This window comes from Arvicola amphibius, chromosome 3 (genome assembly GCF_903992535.2).
Source record: "Arvicola amphibius chromosome 3, mArvAmp1.2, whole genome shotgun sequence".
Lineage (NCBI taxonomy): Eukaryota > Metazoa > Chordata > Mammalia > Rodentia > Cricetidae > Arvicola > Arvicola amphibius.
The window spans coordinates 146,598,082-146,617,433 of NC_052049.1; the positions used below are offsets into that span (position 1 = coordinate 146,598,082).

General features: G+C 42.2%; 2 protein-coding genes and 1 pseudogene across 4 annotated transcripts in view; 2 read left to right on the top strand and 1 right to left on the bottom strand.

Moving 5' to 3' along the window:
- Window positions 1-19,352, top strand: part of LOC119809018 (glutathione S-transferase A2-like) — a 118,657-nt gene that overhangs the window by 19,030 nt on the left and 80,275 nt on the right. The window contains exons 2-6 of one of the 3 annotated variants that reach the window (XM_038321667.1): window positions 2,407-2,458; window positions 3,506-3,638; window positions 5,472-5,613; window positions 7,767-7,898; window positions 8,911-9,033. In XM_038321667.1, coding sequence (XP_038177595.1) covers window positions 2,407-2,458; window positions 3,506-3,638; window positions 5,472-5,613; window positions 7,767-7,898; window positions 8,911-9,033 — 582 coding nt within the window. Of the gene's footprint in view, window positions 1-2,406; window positions 2,459-3,505; window positions 3,639-5,471; window positions 5,614-7,766; window positions 7,899-8,910; window positions 9,034-19,352 lie in introns of those variants that run through there. The other 2 variants (XM_038321665.2, XM_038321663.2) reach the window with 2 other exon arrangements.
- LOC119809019 lies at window positions 11,817-14,648 on the bottom strand (annotated as a pseudogene).
- The window catches only part of LOC119809017 (glutathione S-transferase A2-like), a 29,575-nt gene continuing 24,438 nt past the window's right edge, over window positions 14,216-19,352 (top strand). Inside the window, exon 1 of the mRNA XM_038321656.1 lies at window positions 14,216-14,359. The gene's annotated coding sequence lies outside the window, so the exon portion shown is untranslated. The remainder of the gene's footprint in view (window positions 14,360-19,352) is intronic.

The following is a 19,352-nucleotide window of genomic DNA, read 5'->3' on the forward strand; positions in this document are numbered from 1 at the left end:
GTGTGACACCATTTTTTTTTTTAAAAAGAGTACTTACATTTGGAGATTCATGATAAAGTGTTTGTGATAGGGACGTGTAACACTTTGGGGGTGTCTGACCTTCGTGTCAGTCACAGAGAAGATGGGCACAGAGATGAACCCGGTGGACATTAGCTGACACAGTCCAGCAACACTTAGTAATCGGTTTCTAGGAACCCTCAAATGCCAGGGGCAGGGCTGATCGGGAGGTTAAAGCTGGTGAATAAGATGGGGCTCCGATCTTCAGGTGGCCCCACATCTGTGAGCTTTCCGGAAAGTGTGAGAGGGGCCGAAGTGAGTGTGAAAGCAACATTCTGAGGTTAAATGTTTTCTTTCCAGCTTTAGAGCAGAAAATTCTGGTAGATGTTAGTGCTGCCCTCTGGAGGCGCCACTGGGAAAAACACTTCCCAGCTCACTCCAGGGGAGCTCAGCTATTGGTATTTCCTGAGAGGAAGTCCTGGAAGCTGCCTGAGATCTTGGCTTCCTCAGACAGGAACAGAATGGGGAGGTTAAAAGATGAAGTGGTATCTGTTGAGGCGACTTTGGTGTCCTCCCTCAGTGTCATGGCAACGTGTTTCCCTCAGCTGTGGAATCCACCTCCATTCCTAACCAAACAGGGCTTCAGCTGATCCTTTCTGAAAAAAGGAGTGCATAAGAGCCGAGACATGTTAGTGCCAGTCCAGGAGGATTCTTTAAATACATGAATAATTGGGTACCAGTGTGTGTACACCAGCTCTGTGGCTCAGGGGATGTTCTAAGCCACAGGACTGTTGATTCAGATCAGGAGGAGAGGATGGGGGGTCTGTACAAGCCTTCCTCTTCTGTGTCCATAGTGACTGAGAAGGCAGTGGGCAGAGGCCGCTAGAGACCCTGGATCGGACCTTCCAGCTCACTGTGCCCACAGACTGCCACTGACATCACCCCCTCACACCCACCAAGCCCATCACAGTTCAGCCATCCTCTGTGATGACTGTCACCACTCCCTGCACCTATCTGAGTGCTGTGCACGTTGTTGACGTCATTACATTGTCTGTCAGTCCAATCTGTGGGGTTATGGGATTGTCCACAAACTGTCTCACCACGCAGGGGAGGAGCTGATTTTCAACCTTTCACGTCTGAAACATTTCTTTAGACTGTGAAAGGAACAAAGTGGTTTAATGTAGAATGAAGCGGCGGGGGCTGTGTCCCGCCACCCGGCTAGCTTTACACCCGAAATAATTACACGGAAACTGTATTCATTTAAACACTGCCTGGCCCATAGTTTCAGCCTCTTATTGGTTAATTCTCACATCTTCCTTTAACCCATATTTAGTAATCTGGGTAGCACCACGAGGTGTGGCTTACCAGGAGACATCTTAACCTGCGTCCATCTCAGAGAGGAGCAGCATGGAGACTCACTATGGAGACTGCCTGAAGCAGCTCCCCAACTCTACTTCCTTGTTCCCACAATTCTGTTCTGTCTACTCCGTCTACCTAATTTTCTGTCTCTTAAAGGGCCAAGGCAGTTTTCTTTATTAATTAACCAATAAAAGTAACATAGACAGATAACTCTCCTCCATCAGTTTAAATTACTCTAGATGGTTGGAGAGATGGCTGGTGGCTAAAGATTAAGCCACATGGGTTTTGATCCCAGGAACCTATATAAAAGTCCAGAGTAGACCATCATTGGGTATGTGCACCCTCACCCAAAAACATGTAATTTTCATAAGCAAAACAAACCTTTTAGAAACAGAACAACAGCCCTACAATGTAAGCAACTTGCTGTGGGGCTAGAGTAATGGCTTGGCTTCTAAAGTCCTTATTGCACATGCAGACAACCTTCTATTTCTTCCAACTCCCATACATAAGTCACTCCATCTCTAATGGAATCTCTAACCTCTGGCCTCTATGAACTCTGACCTCTGAGATGGATGTATTCCCATGTGCAAGACCACACACACGCATACACACACACACACACACACACTTAAAATTAGCAATACTAAATCTTAAAGAAAAAAAAAAACCTCAGGTGATCTTGGGTCTATGCAATGGCCATGGTGAAGACATAGAAACTTCTATTCTATATCATTAGAGTTGTCTTTCCTGAGAGCCCCAAACCTCAATCTCCCAGTGCTGGCCCTCTAGTGAGATCACTCTCTTCTTAGGACCAAAGCATGAACATGGTGGGTCAGGGTGTAGGAACACTACAGTAATGAGCAGCATGTAATGATTGACACCTTTGCTTGATGGGTTTAATCTGAATTTCCATGTGGTCACCATCAGACTCCTTCATCTACTGTAAGTCTCAACTTCAGAAAACTTAGTAATACAGGTAGTTGTCAAGTTCAAAATCTACAGTGATACAGAATGAGCTATTGAGAATGCATTTACTTTTTCTGCTTTTAGTTTGAAGAGAAGTTTATAGAAGCCCCAGCAGACATGGAAAAGTTAATGAAAGGTAACATCAAGTGTCTGTATGTCCTCCATATGGTGCCTACTCCACAGTTTACCAGAAGGTGATGTCGCCTGGTGATGGGTGGGAACAGTCAGGAATGGCGGAGGGATGTGATGGAGGTGGTGGGGCTCCTGAAGGGTCTGAAAATGGAGACAGTGATAAAAGTGCGGTGCAGATTTCTACAAGAATTTGTCCGGGGGCTGGCAAGATGGCTCAGCGGTTAAGAGCATTGCCTGCTCTTCCGAAGGTCCTGAGTTCAATTCCCAGCAACCACATGGTGGCTCACAACCATCTGTAATGAGATCTGGTGCCCTCTTCTGGCCTCCAGGCATATATGCAGACAGAACATTGTATACTTAATAAATAAAAAGATTCTCTCTTTCAAAAAAAAAAAAAAAAGAATTTGTCCGGGGACTTGGGAATAGATGTTTTCTCACTCTTTCTGCATCAGTGAGCAATTTCATTCACGCTCCCTCTCACTGATTATACAGGCGGGGTTTCACCCACAAGATCCAATAACCACACAGGTACATGGCCATTGATTAAATCACAGGAGGAAAAACAGCTGGGATGATTTTCTTGAGCGTTTTCATCATAGCTACTGATGAGTGACTATCACTCCATAAGAACAGGCCGGGGGAACTCATGGTGGCTCACTGCATAAGAAAATGTCACACATCACCTTAATGTCATGAACACGATGAGATTGTCAAGCATATTAGCTCTGTTTTCATGGAGGTCCTCTGCTGTCCCTCCTCCTCTTCCAAATGCACACAGGGACATGAACTGACATGAAAACATGCACTAGAAATATAATATGTGTCTGGATAGGAAATAAAGATGGATGTGAGACACTCAAAAGCCTAAGGAAGATGGGTGAGGAAACAGAAACTTAAAGTAAAAGGGTTCAGCTTAAAGGGTTCAGCTTGAAAGACTGAGAGGCAATCATTTATCTTTCCTTTTCGTATTCAGACACTTCAATACAAATTTTCTGCTCCTGAGAAGTGAGACATGGACATCTCACAGACATTTTCCTTTCTTCTTTCACAGATGGGAGTTTGATGTTTCAGCAGGTGCCCATGGTGGAGATTGACGGGATGAAGCTGGTACAGACCAGAGCCATTCTCAACTACATTGCCACCAAATACGACCTCTATGGGAAGGACGCGAAGGAGAGAGCCCTGTATGATATCTTTCCTGTTGTTACTCCAAGGGGAAACAAAGGAAATTTGGGTTCCTCCATCAGTGAGCACGAGGGTGGCTGGGTTTATGTCTAGAGCAGGCTGGTTATACCACTTAGGCCAAGGATGGAAGAGTCCGTGGAGGAGAGGGAAGAACAATGGGGTGGATGTGGGGGAGTGTGGCTATGGCTGAGGATGATGTTGTCAGCACAGCACAGGGACAGAATCGCAAACACGGTGGCCAAGGGTCTGAGCATGGGGGTGACATGACTCCAGGTGCTCAAGGCTTCAGTGCTGGACCTCAGCCAACAGCTTAGGGCAAAGGACACAGGGCTTGAGGCTGGAGGAGGAGTCCTAGGAAAGGAAGGGTGAAGGAGCTGCCTCGCTCATCCCATATATAGGAATAGTGGAGAGCAAAAACTTGATTTCCCAGCCAGTTGTGTGGACTGCTCAACTCAATGAGGCTTAGGTTCCCAAGAACCAGGTTTACCTAGCATTTCATTAAGGACTAAAGCAGTTCTATGGACTGCACCACCCATGCTGGGACCCACTTTGCTTGACAAAATCCTTCACTCATAAACCACTGTGTAGGAGTATTGCAGTTGCTCAAAAGTTAAACGTGATGCTAGCCAGGAACCCTAGTGCAGGAAACGTTTCTCCGTGGAAAACAGACTCAGTTGTAACAGTGGTTGAATAGAAATGCTTCTAGCAGCATTATTTATAATTTTCTCATGGCAGAATCAGACATGATATTCAATAAAAGATGAAAGAGGAGCACAGCGTATGATTTTAGCCATGAACATACATGAAGGAGTGAGGGAAGCAAAACAAAGGAAAGCGTGAACACTGTATGATGTTCAGTGAGCGGACTCCAGGGCACAGGATCCTGGCTCCAGTCATATGAAATGTTTCCCATCTCCCCATGGATAAGAAGGAAGCGATCCGTCCTCATGCAACAGCTGCCACAATGGCAGGATTGGGGTCAGAAGGGAATGAAGATCAGACTCTGCTAACATTGGAGGGTGTCAGCTGTCTTAGAATGAAAGAGATGCATTGGAACACAGAATACTACCTTTGGGGGGCCAAAACCGGAAGTGTGTGGAAGTATGACAGTGAACTCTCCCAAAAGCACCTTGTGAAATACAGTTTAGAACAAGGGATGTATGTGTCTGTGTGTGCTGTGGTTGAAAGGAGTGAAAAAATAGGCTCGCCTTGACAAATGTTAGCACGGCCAGAATCCAGCTGGAGAGTGAGCTCTTATGATAAACAGGTGGAGAATATCTAACACTCACCTAGATGCTCCTGAGTGGAATGAGAGATGTGCAGAGATGCATCTGGGGGCTCAGCCAGGACTCTGTTTTGAGCTTATCTGGGAGATAGCTTGTTAGCTCTGAGAATCTTTGCATAGTGGTCAAGAACAAATCATGTCAGAGGAAGAAAGAGAGAAAGGAGAGAGAGAGAGAGAGAGAGAGAGAGAGAGAGAGAGAGAGAGAGAGAGAGAGAGAGAGAGAGACCTTTGTAGAGAGACCTTTGTAGAGTTTGATGATTATCTTCTGGGATACCATCAAGTATATCACGACTGCATCTCTAGATGGGCCAGTGATGCTCTTTGTCCTTGGGATGGGCCATGTGTGGGTTTGAAAAATTCTAAAAGTGTATCAGAATTATACTAAAGGGAAAGTTAATATATCTATTAAATATAAAAGATAATGACTGATTAAAGGAGAGTAACTTTGGAACTACTTTTCTGTGTAAATTTCTCTGATTTTTAGATTAAAATATCAAATAGTGAATCCCTGAAAACCATTGACCATAGGGATAATTCTGTCTTTCAGGATTGACATGTATACAGAGGGGATTGTAGATCTGACTGAAATGATCATACAATTGGTCATGTGTCCTCCAGACCAAAGAGAAGCCAAGATCTCCTTGGTAAAAGACAAGACCAAAAACCGGTACTTGCCTGCCTTTGAAAATGTAAGTAGGCTGTTTGAAGTCTGGGGACACTGAGTTTCCAGGACAAGAGAAAGGAAGAAGTTGGGAGGGACAGGGTGCTGCCGCACTGACCTTCCATGAGCCTCTCTGTGAAGCTCCCTGCCCACAGGACGCTGTATAAAAATGGCCTGTGAAGGAGCACCGCATGGTCACACCAATCTAGTGGTCCACATTCAACAGGGTTCAAGGTCATAACCAGACCTGATTTGTGGAAGGCTGAGCCACACCAGAGATGGACCTAGATCCTGCAGACACACCGGGCTTCATTCCAGGGCAAACTACAGAAAAACACAGATGGGAAAATATTCTGTCACATCACACAGGGAGACCAGAGAGCACTGGCTGTCAGGAGAAGAGGAGAGAGCTTCAAAGACGGAGGAGAAGAACCTGACCTAGGACAGTGATGCGGGGGAGAGGAGGAGGCTGATGAAGAGATGTAAAGGAACACTGGCCTGCAGGAGTTAGGGTCACAGATGGCAGGCTTGGGAGGAGAGCTATGCACATCCACACATGAAGGGGTGTCGGTGTACATGTGGTGCCTGTCTTAGTCGGGGCTTCTCTTTGGATGTAGATCAAGAATACTTCAGACTGACTTGATCTTCTGTCAACTGAAAGCTAAGAACAAACCTAGGATCCCAATCCAGGCTGTGGTGGTGCACTTTAATCCCAGCACTTGGGAGAAAGAGGCAGGCAGATCGTTGTGAGGCCAGCTTGGTCTACAAGAAATAGTTCCAGGACAGGCTCCAAAGCTACAAAGAAACCCTGTCTCAAAAAACAAAACAAAACACACAAACAAAAAGCTATGATCCTATAGAATAAGGGCATCCTAAACATTAGTCAGAGACCTGACTTTGACCCCATTTATAATTCACTGAAAGTTTACTCACGGCTGCCTCTGCTCTGTGGAAGCAGTGAGGGATTTAGGAGCCACAGGTCCCCACACAGCCCGCTGGAGACAAGACTGTGTCTCACAGGACACAACGCCCAGCCAACACAGCTTGAATCATCTCTGGTGTGTGATTCATGAACTTCAAGCACACAGTGAGTTCTTTACTGAGAACATTTGATGCTTCCTTTTGTAGTTTTAGGTTTTCTTCTTTCCTTTTTCTTCTTTTTCTTTACTACAGGATTTCTGCATTATATAGTTCTGCCTCTCTGAACTCTCTCTGTGGACTGGCCTCAAGCTCCCAGAGATCCACCTACCTCAGCATCTTGAGTGCTTGAATTAAATGTGTGCCACCGTGCCTGGCTTTGTTTCTGAATGTGGTCATTATATTTTTTCTCTGTAGACATACACAGTGTGATAAGGTGACCACAAAGCATTTGAATTCTTCTCTACTTGTAGCTCATGATGTAGCAAGAGCTTGTCCTTTAGGTTATCAGTGATTTTCATATTGCTGGGATAGTTAAGTAAATGTCATAAACTGTAACTGAGACAGTGCTATTATTAAATCTTCTCACAACCAGAAATGTTGAAATAAATGCTAAATAAATTCATAGCCACCTATCAGATAGCAATATTAGTCCCATATGGTGTTGGCATGCTTGTCTGTACAAAGTTACTGAGACTCCGACTCAGTTCCCCCTGTACAATTCAGCCCTGTCAGTCATGACGCAGTGAAGGTTGGGAGTCAGAGCCGATGCTGTACAGGGAGGATGTATTGTAGCTCAGCCAGGTGTAGTTCAGATTCCAGAGAACCGAGGAAAGCAGACACAGGAGAGGACAGACACAGGGTGTTCTCTGGAGACTGATGTTCCCTGCATATGAGGCCTCTGCCCACGGGACTGAACAGACAGGACAGGGAGAGGAACGTCCTGAACTCCCGGTGCTCTGTCATTTCAAACTAAGGGGAGGAGCCATGATGTGCAAGGGGCTAAGCCCTTATCCCATGTGGAAAATGTACATAGGGTGGCGGTGCGAAGGCCATGGAATGTGCAATGACAGAGAAAGGTCACCTGAGCTTTAGAGAGGAGGTCGCGTGCCTGACTTCTCATGCTGCCTCTTGCATGATAGGCCTGTGTCTGCAGTTGTATACCTGCCAGGAAGAGTCAGAGACTCCATTGGGAGACTTGGAAAGGGTAGTGGCCCCAGCTTAACCCTATATGTTCCTAATCTGTCTCCCTTAATTTGGCAGGTCTTGAAGAGCCACGGACAAGACTACCTTGTTGGGAACAGGCTAACCAGGGTGGACATTCACCTGCTGGAAGTTCTCCTCTATGTTGAAGAGCTTGACTCCAGCCTTCTGGACTCTTTCCCCCTGCTGAAGGTGAGACCACCTAAGAGAGGCAGCTGCACACACATGCCTCTGAGGATATGGTGGCCTGTCGCTCCTGAAGGCCTACACTTCGGCTTCCACACTGAGCTACTAGACACTGGTTTCAGGCATGAAAATAAACTTTTTGTGAATAGAGATTTGAGGCTGCTACCCCAATAATATATTTTTCCAATGATAAAGACACAGGACCCCACAGCTCTCTCCTTGGACCCCTGTTCCTTGCAGGCTGCTTCTGGCCTTCATCTTTCATCTCATGTGGCCTTTCTCTGCACACTCAGCGTCTGAACAGGTCTCTGTCATGCTGCCCCCCTTCCTCAGCTCTGACTCCTCAGCACTGTGCTTCCCTCTCTATGGTGCCCACCATGCTGTCTCCCCTACCCCCTGTTACGCCATCCTTATCTCCAGTGTAAAAACTGACTATGAGTTGCTCCTCTTTAGACATGGATATTTTCTGTCCCTACTTCCAGCTCAGTTTTTCACAGCTTCACTTTTCTCTGGTAGTCTCTGATTTCACACCTGAGAGACACCGTGCTCTGTGCTCTGTGCTCTGCACAACACTCTGCACAGGCTGTGTGCAGGGGCCTGAGGAGAAGGCAACTGGATGTCAAAGGAGGTCTTAAGGAAATTGTGCTGAGGCCGGGCGGTGGTTGCGCACGCCTTTAATCCCAGCACTCGGGAGGCAGAGGCAGGCGGATCTCTGTGAGTTCGAGGCCAGCCTGGTCTACAAGAGCTAGTTCCAGGACAGGCTCTAAAAAAAAAAAAGCTGCAGAGAAACCCTGTCTCGAAAAACCAAAAAAAAAAAAAAAAAAAAAAAAAAAAAAAAAAAAAAGAAAAAAAGGAAATTGTGCTGAGCTATGGTTTCTAGCTCAGGGATTTGTCATTCTTCTCACGTCTACTCTGGACCTGTTGCAAGGATGCATTTGGTCGTGTTTTGGGGACTCATGTGTTTTGGACTGTGTACTTGAGCAGTTCTGACTCTCAGGCTGTGTTTTCTGGATTACAGGCCCTGAAGAGCAGAATCAGCAGCCTGCCCAATGTGAAGAAGTTCCTGCAGCCTGGCAGCCAGAGAAAGCCTCCACCTGATGTGAAAAAAATTGAAGAGGCAAGGAAGGTTTTCAAGTTTTAATAAAGCTGCATTGCTAGAATCCACAGACACTGTCACTCATGTTATTAAATAATAGAGAACAGTTGTTCATCCTGGTTCTTGTGATATAAATAATATTAACCATTGTTATGTGCATCTCATGTCTTCGACCTGTTGAGCTGGGATTGCAGATATCACTTAGGAAGAAGACAAACAATAATCACTACAAATAAAAGCAAAGCTTGTAAATTGAGGAAAAAAAACTAAACAAGAACACTAATAAAAGGGAAGATTTGACTACCAACATTGTAGAATTACCCAAATTGTTTAAAAGTAAAATTAATGTGCAAAATGAAGAAATTAAAAAAATGGGCAAAACAAAGAAGAATAATTTAAGTCCAAAAATAAGAAAGAAAGAAAAAAAGAAAGAAAGAAGGAAAAAAAGAAAGAAAGAAAGAAAAAAGAAAGGAAGGAAGGAAGGAAACAAGATGTAGATGGAAGTCAGGGAAGCAGGAAAAACCTAGTAAAAGGTTTTTCTTTTTCAAGAAGGAAAAATAGCAGAGAAAACAAAATTCAAAATTTAAAATAGTGAGGGAGAACCTGGAGAGCTGGCTGAGAGGTGACAGGCACACCTGCTCTTGCTGAGGACCCAGGTTAGGGCTCAGCATCTACAGGACATCTCACTACCATCTGTAACTCCAGCTCCAGAGAGTTTGATGTCCTCCTCTAGCCTCTGTGCTCAAAACACCTGTGATACACATACATACCTGTAGGCAAAACACATCAATACACAAAATAAAAATTTAAGTTATTTTAATGGTAAAAGCAAAAGAACAGGAAAACACACATTCCAGCAAAATAACAATAACAGAAAATTTCCTTGAAAAAGCTTTGTCTTTCGTCAAGTGGAGTGGTACAGGCCTTTAATCCCAGCCCTTATGAGGCAGAACTACATGGACCTCTGTGAGTTCGTGGCCAGCCTGGTCTAAATGATGAGTTCCAGGACAGCCAGAGCTACAGAATAGTGATGCCCTCTCTGAAAAAGTGCAGAAGAATATTCTGTCCTTGCCCCCACTGGAACCCCTGACTTTACCCTTTCCATGCAATATCAAACCTCCAGGCTCAGTCCTGTCCTGAACATTTTCTGTTGCCGTCTAGCCTGGTGTATCCTTCTAATCCTACTTTCTGCATACCTCCCCTTCCTCAGATCTAGCCTGGGCTCCACACCATTGCCCTGGTATATTCTGGTGAGCTCCACTCCCACTGCCATCAACCTCCAGCTTGGGCCAGCATGCACATCTGCACACACGTCAGACCCTCCCCAGCTGTGGGAGGCACAGAGGCCCTTGTGCTCACAGAGAAGCACTAGGGAACCAGGAATGCCAAACACACAGGCTTGTCCCTTCAAAGAAAGGAATGTATTACCTATTTCCCACTCAGGAGGCTGGGAATATATGTGGTTAACATCCTGGTGACCTTTGAACTATGTATTGAAGATCACAACAGATCCTCCACCAGACCCTTATCATGAGCTTGTCAATCTATAGAACCCATGTTTAGGGAAGATGTCACTTGTACTTTACAAAGAGTCTTGGTGTAGTTTTGTCTTATGCTTTAGTGTGCCCCGGGGATTAAGTTTATCACCAGGAAATTTTTCACCAAATTGTGCTGTGCTTAAGTATGCCCAAAATAAACTACTCAGGGTCAGACTCCTTTCTTCCCTCCTGTAGGTTCTTACTCTGCTGGCTGTGGTGGTTGTAGAGGCCCTCGCACCCAAACTCCTACTATCCCCTGATCCATCCCTCCCACACCATATCCAATGTCTGGTCTGAGCCATTCCCACATATTCTGTGTTTTGTGCCAGCTTGCTGTGTCCACATCAGACACAGAACCAACAAAAGAAGTCTACACATCCAGTTTTCATGAAAAACATACAAACAACAGAAAAGATCAAGGCAGTATATTTCCCATGCAAACCCACCAGTCCTATAAAATGTTCTCCAATGAGAATCAACCCCAGACCACAGACATTCTTAATACAGAAATTACAGAGTTCACCACAGAATTGGTGTTAGAGAAAAAACAACTCAATAAATTTAAAGAGAATAAATGCTTGGGCGATTCCCAAGAAAACAGGATCATAAGACTGATGGAAATAATGAAGACAATCCAGAATTTAAAAAATGAGATTTAAAAAAAGCGAGATAGAATATTGAAGAGAGCTCAAGCTGAAGTGAAGGGAGAACTGAAAATCTTAATGATCCAATTGGAAAACTGAGTGGAAAGTCTCACACACAGAGTGGGTCAAGTAGAAGAAACTTTAGCAGGCCTCAAAGATAAAGTAGAGGGAAGAGATCACACAATGAATATGAAATTAAAACTACATAAAAGAAATATTCCAGAAATGTGGAACACCATGAATATACTAACTGTTATTTGTGGGCAAAGGTGAAAGAGAAGAATCCCAGGTCCTCATTTATTACAGTTCCTCATTTTGTGCTGACCCCAAACTCTGATGGACAAATGTTCACAGAACAGTTAAGATGTAGAGTAACTACAATCCAGGCCTCATACGGGTTCAGTACTCTGTAGACTATCTTCTTGACAAAAGACAGAAAAATCAGAAATAACTGATGTGCATCAAGTGAACTTAATAGAAATCTATGAAATATTCCACCCACACACCATAGAATATACATTCCAGCTCAAGGAAATTTCTCTAAATCAGACCACAACCCAGGAAAGATCTTAACTGTAGTGAAACAATTTTATGAAAGCATTTCTTTTCTTTTTAAAAACCTTGATATTTATTTATTTATTTAATAAAACACAACAGAATTTTATTGCTTGAAGAATACAGCATATGAAATCACAGGAACATCAAAATGAAAAGTCACTAGGTTTCAAACAAATAATACATTATCAGATGCAGTAAAATATCAATTAACCTGAAGTCTGCATCAGAAAAAAAAAGTATGGAAAAATATCTAAATTGTTTGAGAAACATACACTTAAAACAAAGTGAAAGAATGTTACACTACAAATTAGAATAGCCAACAGTGACTAACTTATTTTTGTAGACTAAACTACCTACCTTTGGTACTTAACCTTTTTGAAAAAACAATTCCTTCTAGTTTTTTCCAAACACTTCATGGGCATATCCATGAAATACCTTAAAATAACTTCAGCATAAAGCTTTCAGCAAAATTACTATCCTTTTTACTACCTTTTCTGTTATACTGGGGAAGTATATCTATCTGATAAATGCATAACAATATTTCCCTTTTTCTAAAACTGCAAAATATGAATATTAAGAAATCTAATACTTATAAACTCTACTTAGTTCTCCAATTAAAATTAAAATCCTGGCTGTTAGAATCTCTTCTGGGGCTTGGTGAATAAAGAAATTTAAATGACTTGGCAACAGACAAAGGAACTTAATGACTTCCTTAGATGGCATTTTTTTGTTTCCAAACACAAGCAATACACCATTTCTCCAAATACACTGGGTCCCTCTCGCAAACACTATCACACTTTAGTCACTGAAACCAAATTCAAGCTGCTCCCTTTTAACAAGCAAGTTAACACTTCATATAGGGCTGGTCAGTTATGACACTTTTTAATCAAACACAAAACTTTTAAGCCATCACTCAACTATGGGGGGGGGCAATGTCATATCAAGTATTAACACTGGACTCTTAAGGTCACCTAGTCAAGAAAATGTAAATGTTATGCTAAAACCAAACAATATGTAAACTACATGTTAATAATATTTTTAAAGCCCTCTCTCATAGCAAACATATTCATTAGTTTTCACTTATTTCCCCTAGCAAGTCTGAATATCCATGAGCCTCTGTTAAACCAACAGAACCCAAGCAATGGTTGCATAAGTCTTACCTCTATATGTAAATGACATAAACACGAACCAAGAAATTAATAATATCAACAGTTACCAAACTGGAGTGAAACAGTACGAATCACAACACTCTTCAAGATTAGCCAGTTTCTGAAATGGCATAGTGTAGCTCAGGATAAATTATACTATAATAAAAGTAGTCTTTACTGTTACATAAAACAATAACAAAATAAAAAACATAACTCACCAAATTTATACAGCTATTAGTGAATACATTTCCTTTCTAGTTTTTGAATGTCTTATTTGAGTTTTTCTCTTAGCAAGTATATTTATCTGAGCATATATAATTGTTGCGTGCATATATACTCACTTTAAAAGACAAAAAAATTAGATACTATATAGAACTGATTTTTTTCTGCCGACCTGATTCAACGTATTCTGCATCACACCATGCCCCATCTCAATAAAACTCTCAATTTTAGTTCAGTTAAAAGAGCAGAGATAATGCAAATACAAATTAAGACATGTATGTAAATTTCACTGTATTTTTATAAACCTGACATTTTCTGTAATACTATTTATAGACCAAATAAAGGGTTCACACTGCTCATAGATTCCAGAAACACCATTACAGATTCAAAGCTGATGTTCTATTGAACCTTAGATTTTCCATGTTGAAAGAGACAGTTTGACAAGTATAGCACAGCAGTTGAAACCTGACAGCAGCCGTCTCTAGGATACCAAAGCTAAGTCCACCAAGATGCATACACAATTACAGATAAGCATTTCTTCCACTTTTTTTTTTTTTTTTTTTTTTTTTTTTTTTTTTTTTTTTTTATAGAGGACACAGAAGCCGAGATGGTGAATTTCAGATATCACCACCATCCTCTTCATCTTGAGAAGATCCTGCCTGATTGAATGCGCTGGCTGAGGCTGCAGCAAGCTGGGCTTGTTGGGCGGCTTGCTGCATTTGAAGCCATTCCTGTTAGGCCAATTCTGCTTGTTGCTGTCTAGCCTTTGCCAACAATTCCTGTTGCTGTCTCAATAGCTCTTCCTCAGGAATGCCAAGGTTTTCCAAAGGAGAACTGGCCTTTCTTCTTTTTAGCGCTACTGTCTTGCATTCTTGTAAGACTTCTTTTCCTTACTGATGTAAGAGCCAAAGCCCAAACTTTCTAGTCCTTGTATGACGTGCTCTGGGGAAATCGTCTTCTTTTCGACTTGATGCAAATCTCATTGGCTTCGCAAGATAAAAGGTGAATGAATTCAGTGCAGCAGTTCACGACCAGCCCTCGGGCGGCCAGACGTTAGGGAGTCTCTTTGACCATCTTATTTATAGCAGCTCTGGGGATAGTGAGATCACCATCGCTGCCTGACAAGGAAGCCATCGTACCTTCCTGCCTTTCAGGCCCCAACTTTTAAAACTCCTCCAGTCTGGTCCACCACTCCGCGAAGATTTCAGGCCGCCCCCGGGAAGGGACGTCGGGGTCGGGAGAGCTCGGAGAGGAGGAAGAGGTGGGTTCGAGGGCCGAGAACGCCCACTGTGTGGGAGATTCTAGTGCGGGTCTGAAGGGAAGGTCGTGGTGCGAGGGCTCCGGGGATCGCCCTCCGGTACCGGCTCACACGGACCCGGACGGCACGGGAGCCCCGCCGGCCGCAGGCCCGGGCGGACACCCACAGGCCCGGCCCTACGGCTCTACAGAGCCCGAGCCCCCGCGGCCGCCGCCACCAGCAGCGGTTGCCGCCGCCTCGGCCAAACCATCCTTCGGGCACCCGCGCCGCCGCTTCACAACATGTCTGCCGAGGCGGCCGGGGAACCAAGGCGAACAGGGCGGAGCACAGCCTGAGTCGTAGCCACCGCCGTCGCCGGTGGCCTCGCTGCCTTAACTTGATATTTATTGAGCTCTACATTTTTCTCTGCTCCCCTTCTTGCCTCTCTGCTCCCCCTTCAATCCTCCTTCAAGGTCCCCATGCTCCCAATTAACTCAGGACATCTTGTCTTTTTATACTTTCTACTTACCATGTAGATTATATCTATGTAAGTCCCTCTTGTTGTCTTGGTGTCTTCATTGTTGTCTAAGTTCTGAGATTGTGATTTGTGGGCTGATTTTCTTTGCTTTATGTTTAAAAACCACTTATGAGTGAGTACATGCGATAATTGTCTTTCTGTGTCTGGGTTACCTCACTCAAAATGATTTTTTTTCTAGCTGCATCCACTTTCCTGCAAAATTCAAGATGTTATTTTTTTCCTGCTGTGTAAATGGGTAAATGTACCACATTTTCCTTATCCATTCTTCAGTCGAGGGGCATTTAGCTTGTTTCCAGGTTCTGGCTATGACAAATAAAGCTGCTATGGACATAGTTGAGCACATGTCCTAGTGGCATGGATTGAGCATCCTTTGGATATATACCCAAGAGTGGTATTACTGGGTCTTGAGGAAGGTTGTTTCCTAATTTTCTGAGAAATCGCCACACTGATATCCAAAGGGGCTGTACCAACAATGCAGAAGTGTTCCGTTTATCCTACAACCCCTCCACATAAGTTGTCATCAGTGTTTTTGATCTTGACCATTCTTTCAGCTGTAAAATGGAATCTCAAGAGTTTTTTGATTTGCATTCTCTGATGACCAAGGATCCAAGGATGTTGAACATTTCCTTAAGTGTCTTTCAGTCATTTTAGATTCTTCTGTTGAGACTTCACTGTTTAGGACTGTATGCCTTTTTTTTTTTTTTTTTTTTTTTTTTTTGGATTATGTGTTCTTTTGATGACCAATTTCTTGAGTTCTTTGTATAGTTTGGAGATCAGCCCTCTGTCCGATGTGGGGTCGGTGAAGATCTTTTCCCATTCTGTAAGCTGTCATTGCTTTATAGAAGCTTTTCAGTTTTAGGAAGTCCCATTTATTAATTGTTTCTCTCAGTGTCTGTGCTGCTGGGGTTATATTTAGGAAGTGGTCTCCTGTGCCAATGTATTCAAGTGTACTTCCCACTTTCTCTTCTATAAGGTTCGGTGTGGCTGGCTTTATGTTGAGGTCTTTGATCCATTTGGACTTGAGTTTTGTGCATGGTGATAGATATGGGTCTATTTTCATTCTTCTACATGTTGATATCAAGTTATGCCACCACCACTTTTTAAATATGCTTTCTTTTTTCCATTTGACACTTTTTGCTTCTTTATCAAAAATCAGGTATTTGAAGGTGTGTGGATTGATATCTGAGTTGTCTATTCAGTTCCATTGATCCTCCTATCTGTTCTTATGCCAATACCAGGCTGTTTTCAGTACTGTAGCTCTGTAGTAGAGTTTGAAGTCAGGGATTGTGATGCCTCCAGAAGTTCTTTTATTGTACAGTATTGTTTGGGCTATCCTGGGTTTTTTGCTTTTCCATATGAAGTTGAGTACCATTCTTTGAAGGTCTGTGAAGAATTTTGCTGGGATTTTGCTGGGCATTGCTTTGAATCTGTAGATTTCTTTAGATAAGATTGCCATTTTTACTATGTTAATTCTACTTACCCAAGATCATGGGAGATCTTTCCACTTTCTGGTGTCTTCTTCAATTTCTTTCTTCAAAGATTTAAAGTTCTTGGCATACAAGTCTCCCACTTGCTTGGTAAGAGTTACTCCAAGATATTTTATGATATTTGTGGCTATTGTGAAGGGTGTTGCTTCTCTGATTTCTTTCCCAGCCCTTTTATCATCTGTGTACAGGAGGGCTACTGATTTTTTTGAGTTAATCTTGTATCCTGCTACATTACTGAGAGTGTTTATGAGTTGTAGAAGTTCCTTGGTAGAATTTTTGGGATCGCTAATGTAAACTCTCATACCATCAGCAAACAGTGAGAGTTTGACTTCTTTTCCAATCTGTATCCCCTTATCTCCTTTTGGTGTCTTATTGCTCTAGCCAGGACCTCAAGAGCTATATTGAATAGATATGGAGAGTGGACAACCTTGTCTTGCTTCTTATTTCAATGGGATCGCTGGGAGTTTCTCTCCATTTAGTTTGATGGTGGCTGTTGCCTTGCTGTATATTGCCTTTATTATGTTAAGGTATGTTCCTTGTATCCCTGCTCTCTCCAAGACCTTTATCATCAAGGGATGTTGTATTTTGTCAAAAGATTTTTCAGCGTCTAATGAAATGATTATGTGGTTTTTATTTTTCAGTTTGTTTATATGGTGGATTACGATGACAGATTTTCATATGTTGAACCATCCCTGCATCTCTGGAATGAAGCCACCTTCATCATGGTAGATGATGGTTCTGTTGTGTTCTTGGATTTGATTTGCCAGTATTTTATTTAGTATTTTTGCAACAATGTTCATGAGTGAGATTGGTCTGTAATTCTCTTTCTTAGTAATATTTTCTGTGGTTTGGGTGTCAGGGTAATTGTAGCCTCATAAAAAGAGTTTGGCACTGGTCCTTCTGTTTTATTGTGTGGAATAATTTGAGGAATTTTGGTATTAGTTCTTTTTTGAAAATCTTGTAGAATTCTGGGCTGAAACCATCAGGTCCTGGGCTTTTTTTTCTTGGTTGGGAGACTTTTGATGATTGTTTCTATTTTTTTCATCAGTTATAGGTCTGTTTAATTTGTTTATCTGGTCTTGATTTAATTTTGGTAAATTCAGAAAGTTGTCCATTTCCTTTAAGTTTTCCAATTTTGTGGAGTACAGGTTTTCAAAATATGACCTGATGATCCTCTGTATTTTCTCCCTGTCTGTTGTTACGTCTCCCTTTTCATTTCTGATTTTGTTAATTTGGATATTCTTTCTCTTCCTTTTGGTTAGTTTGGATAAAGGTTTGTCTATTTTGTTGATTTTCTCGAAGAACACACTCTTTGTCTCATTGATTCTTTGTATTGTTTTCTTTGATTCTATTTTGTTGATTTCAGCTCTCAATTTGATTATTTCCGGTCGTCTAGTTCTCTTGGGTGAATTTGCTTCTTTTTGCTCTAAAGTTTTCAAATGTTCTGTTAATTTACTAGTGTGGGACTTTTTCAGCTTCTTTATGTTGGCATTTAGTGCTATGAACTTAACACTGTTTTCATTGTGTCCCATAAATTTGGGTATGTTGTGTGGTCATTTTTGTTGAATTTTAGGAAGTCTTTAATTTTCCCCCTTATTTCTTCCTTGACCCATTGATGATTCAGGTGAGCATTGTTTAATTTCCATGTGCTTGTGGGCTTTCTGGAATTAGTATTGCTGTTGTTTTCTAGTTTTAAGCCATGGTGATTTGATAAGATACATGGGGTTTTCCAATTTTTTATATTTGTTGAGGTTTGTTTTTTTACCCAGTATGTGGTCAGTTTTTGAGAAGGTTCCATGAGGTGCTGAGAAGAAGGTACATTCTTATCTGTTTGGATGGAATATTCTACAGATGTCTGTTAAGTCCATTTGAATCATAACATCTGTTAGTTCCCTTATTTCTCTGTTCATTTTTTGGTCTGACTGACCTGTCCAGTGGTGAGAGTAGAGTGTTGAAGTTTCCCACTATTAGTGTATGGGGTTAATGTATGATTTAAGCTTTAGAAGTATTTCTTTTACATACGAGGGTGCCCTTGTATTTGGGGCATAGATATTCAATATTGAGATTTCCTCTTGATGGATTTTTCCTGTGACTAATATGAAATGTCCTTCTTTGTCTCTTTTGACTGATTTTAGTTTGAAGTCTATTTTGTTAGATACTAGGATAGTTACACCTGCTTGTTTTTTAGGTCCATTTCATTGGTATACTTTTCCCCAACCCTTTACTCTGAGACGATATCTGTTCTTAAGGTTGAGATATGTTTCTTGTGTGCCGAAGAAGGATGGATTCTGTTTTTGTATCCAATCTGTTAGCCTGTGCCTTTTTATAGGTAAGTTGAGTCCATTTATATTAAGGGATATTAATGACCAGTGATTGCTATCTCCTGTTAATTTAGTTTTCATAGTTGGTGATGTTAATTTGTGCATTTTCCCTTTCTTTGGGATTTGCTGCTATGAGACAATCAATTGTCTGTGTTTTTGTTGGTGTAGCTAACTTCCTTGGTTTGGACTTTTCCTTCTATTTTTTTTTTTCTTTTTTTTTTTTTTTTTTGGTTTTTCGAGACAGGGTTTCTCTGCAGCTTTTTTTTAGAGCCTGTCCTGGAGCTAGCTCTTGTAGACCAGGCTGGCCTCGAACTCACAGAGATCCGCCTGTCTCTGCCTCCCAAGTGCTGGGATTAAAGGCGTGCGCCACCACCGCCCGGCTGGACTTTTCCTTCTAGTGTTTTGTATAGGGCTGGGTTTGTGGCTAGGTATTGGTTAAATATGATTTTGTCATAGAATATCTTGTTTTGTCCTTCTATGGTGATTGAAAATTTTGCTGGGTATAGTAGTCTGGGCTGGCATCCATGGTCTCTTAATGTCTGCATAATGCTTGATCACGACCTTCTGACTTTCATTGTCTCTAATGAGAAGTCAGGTGTAAGTCTAATAGGTCTACCTTTGTATGTTACTTTGCCTTTTTCCTTTGCAGCTTTAATATTCTTTCTTTACTC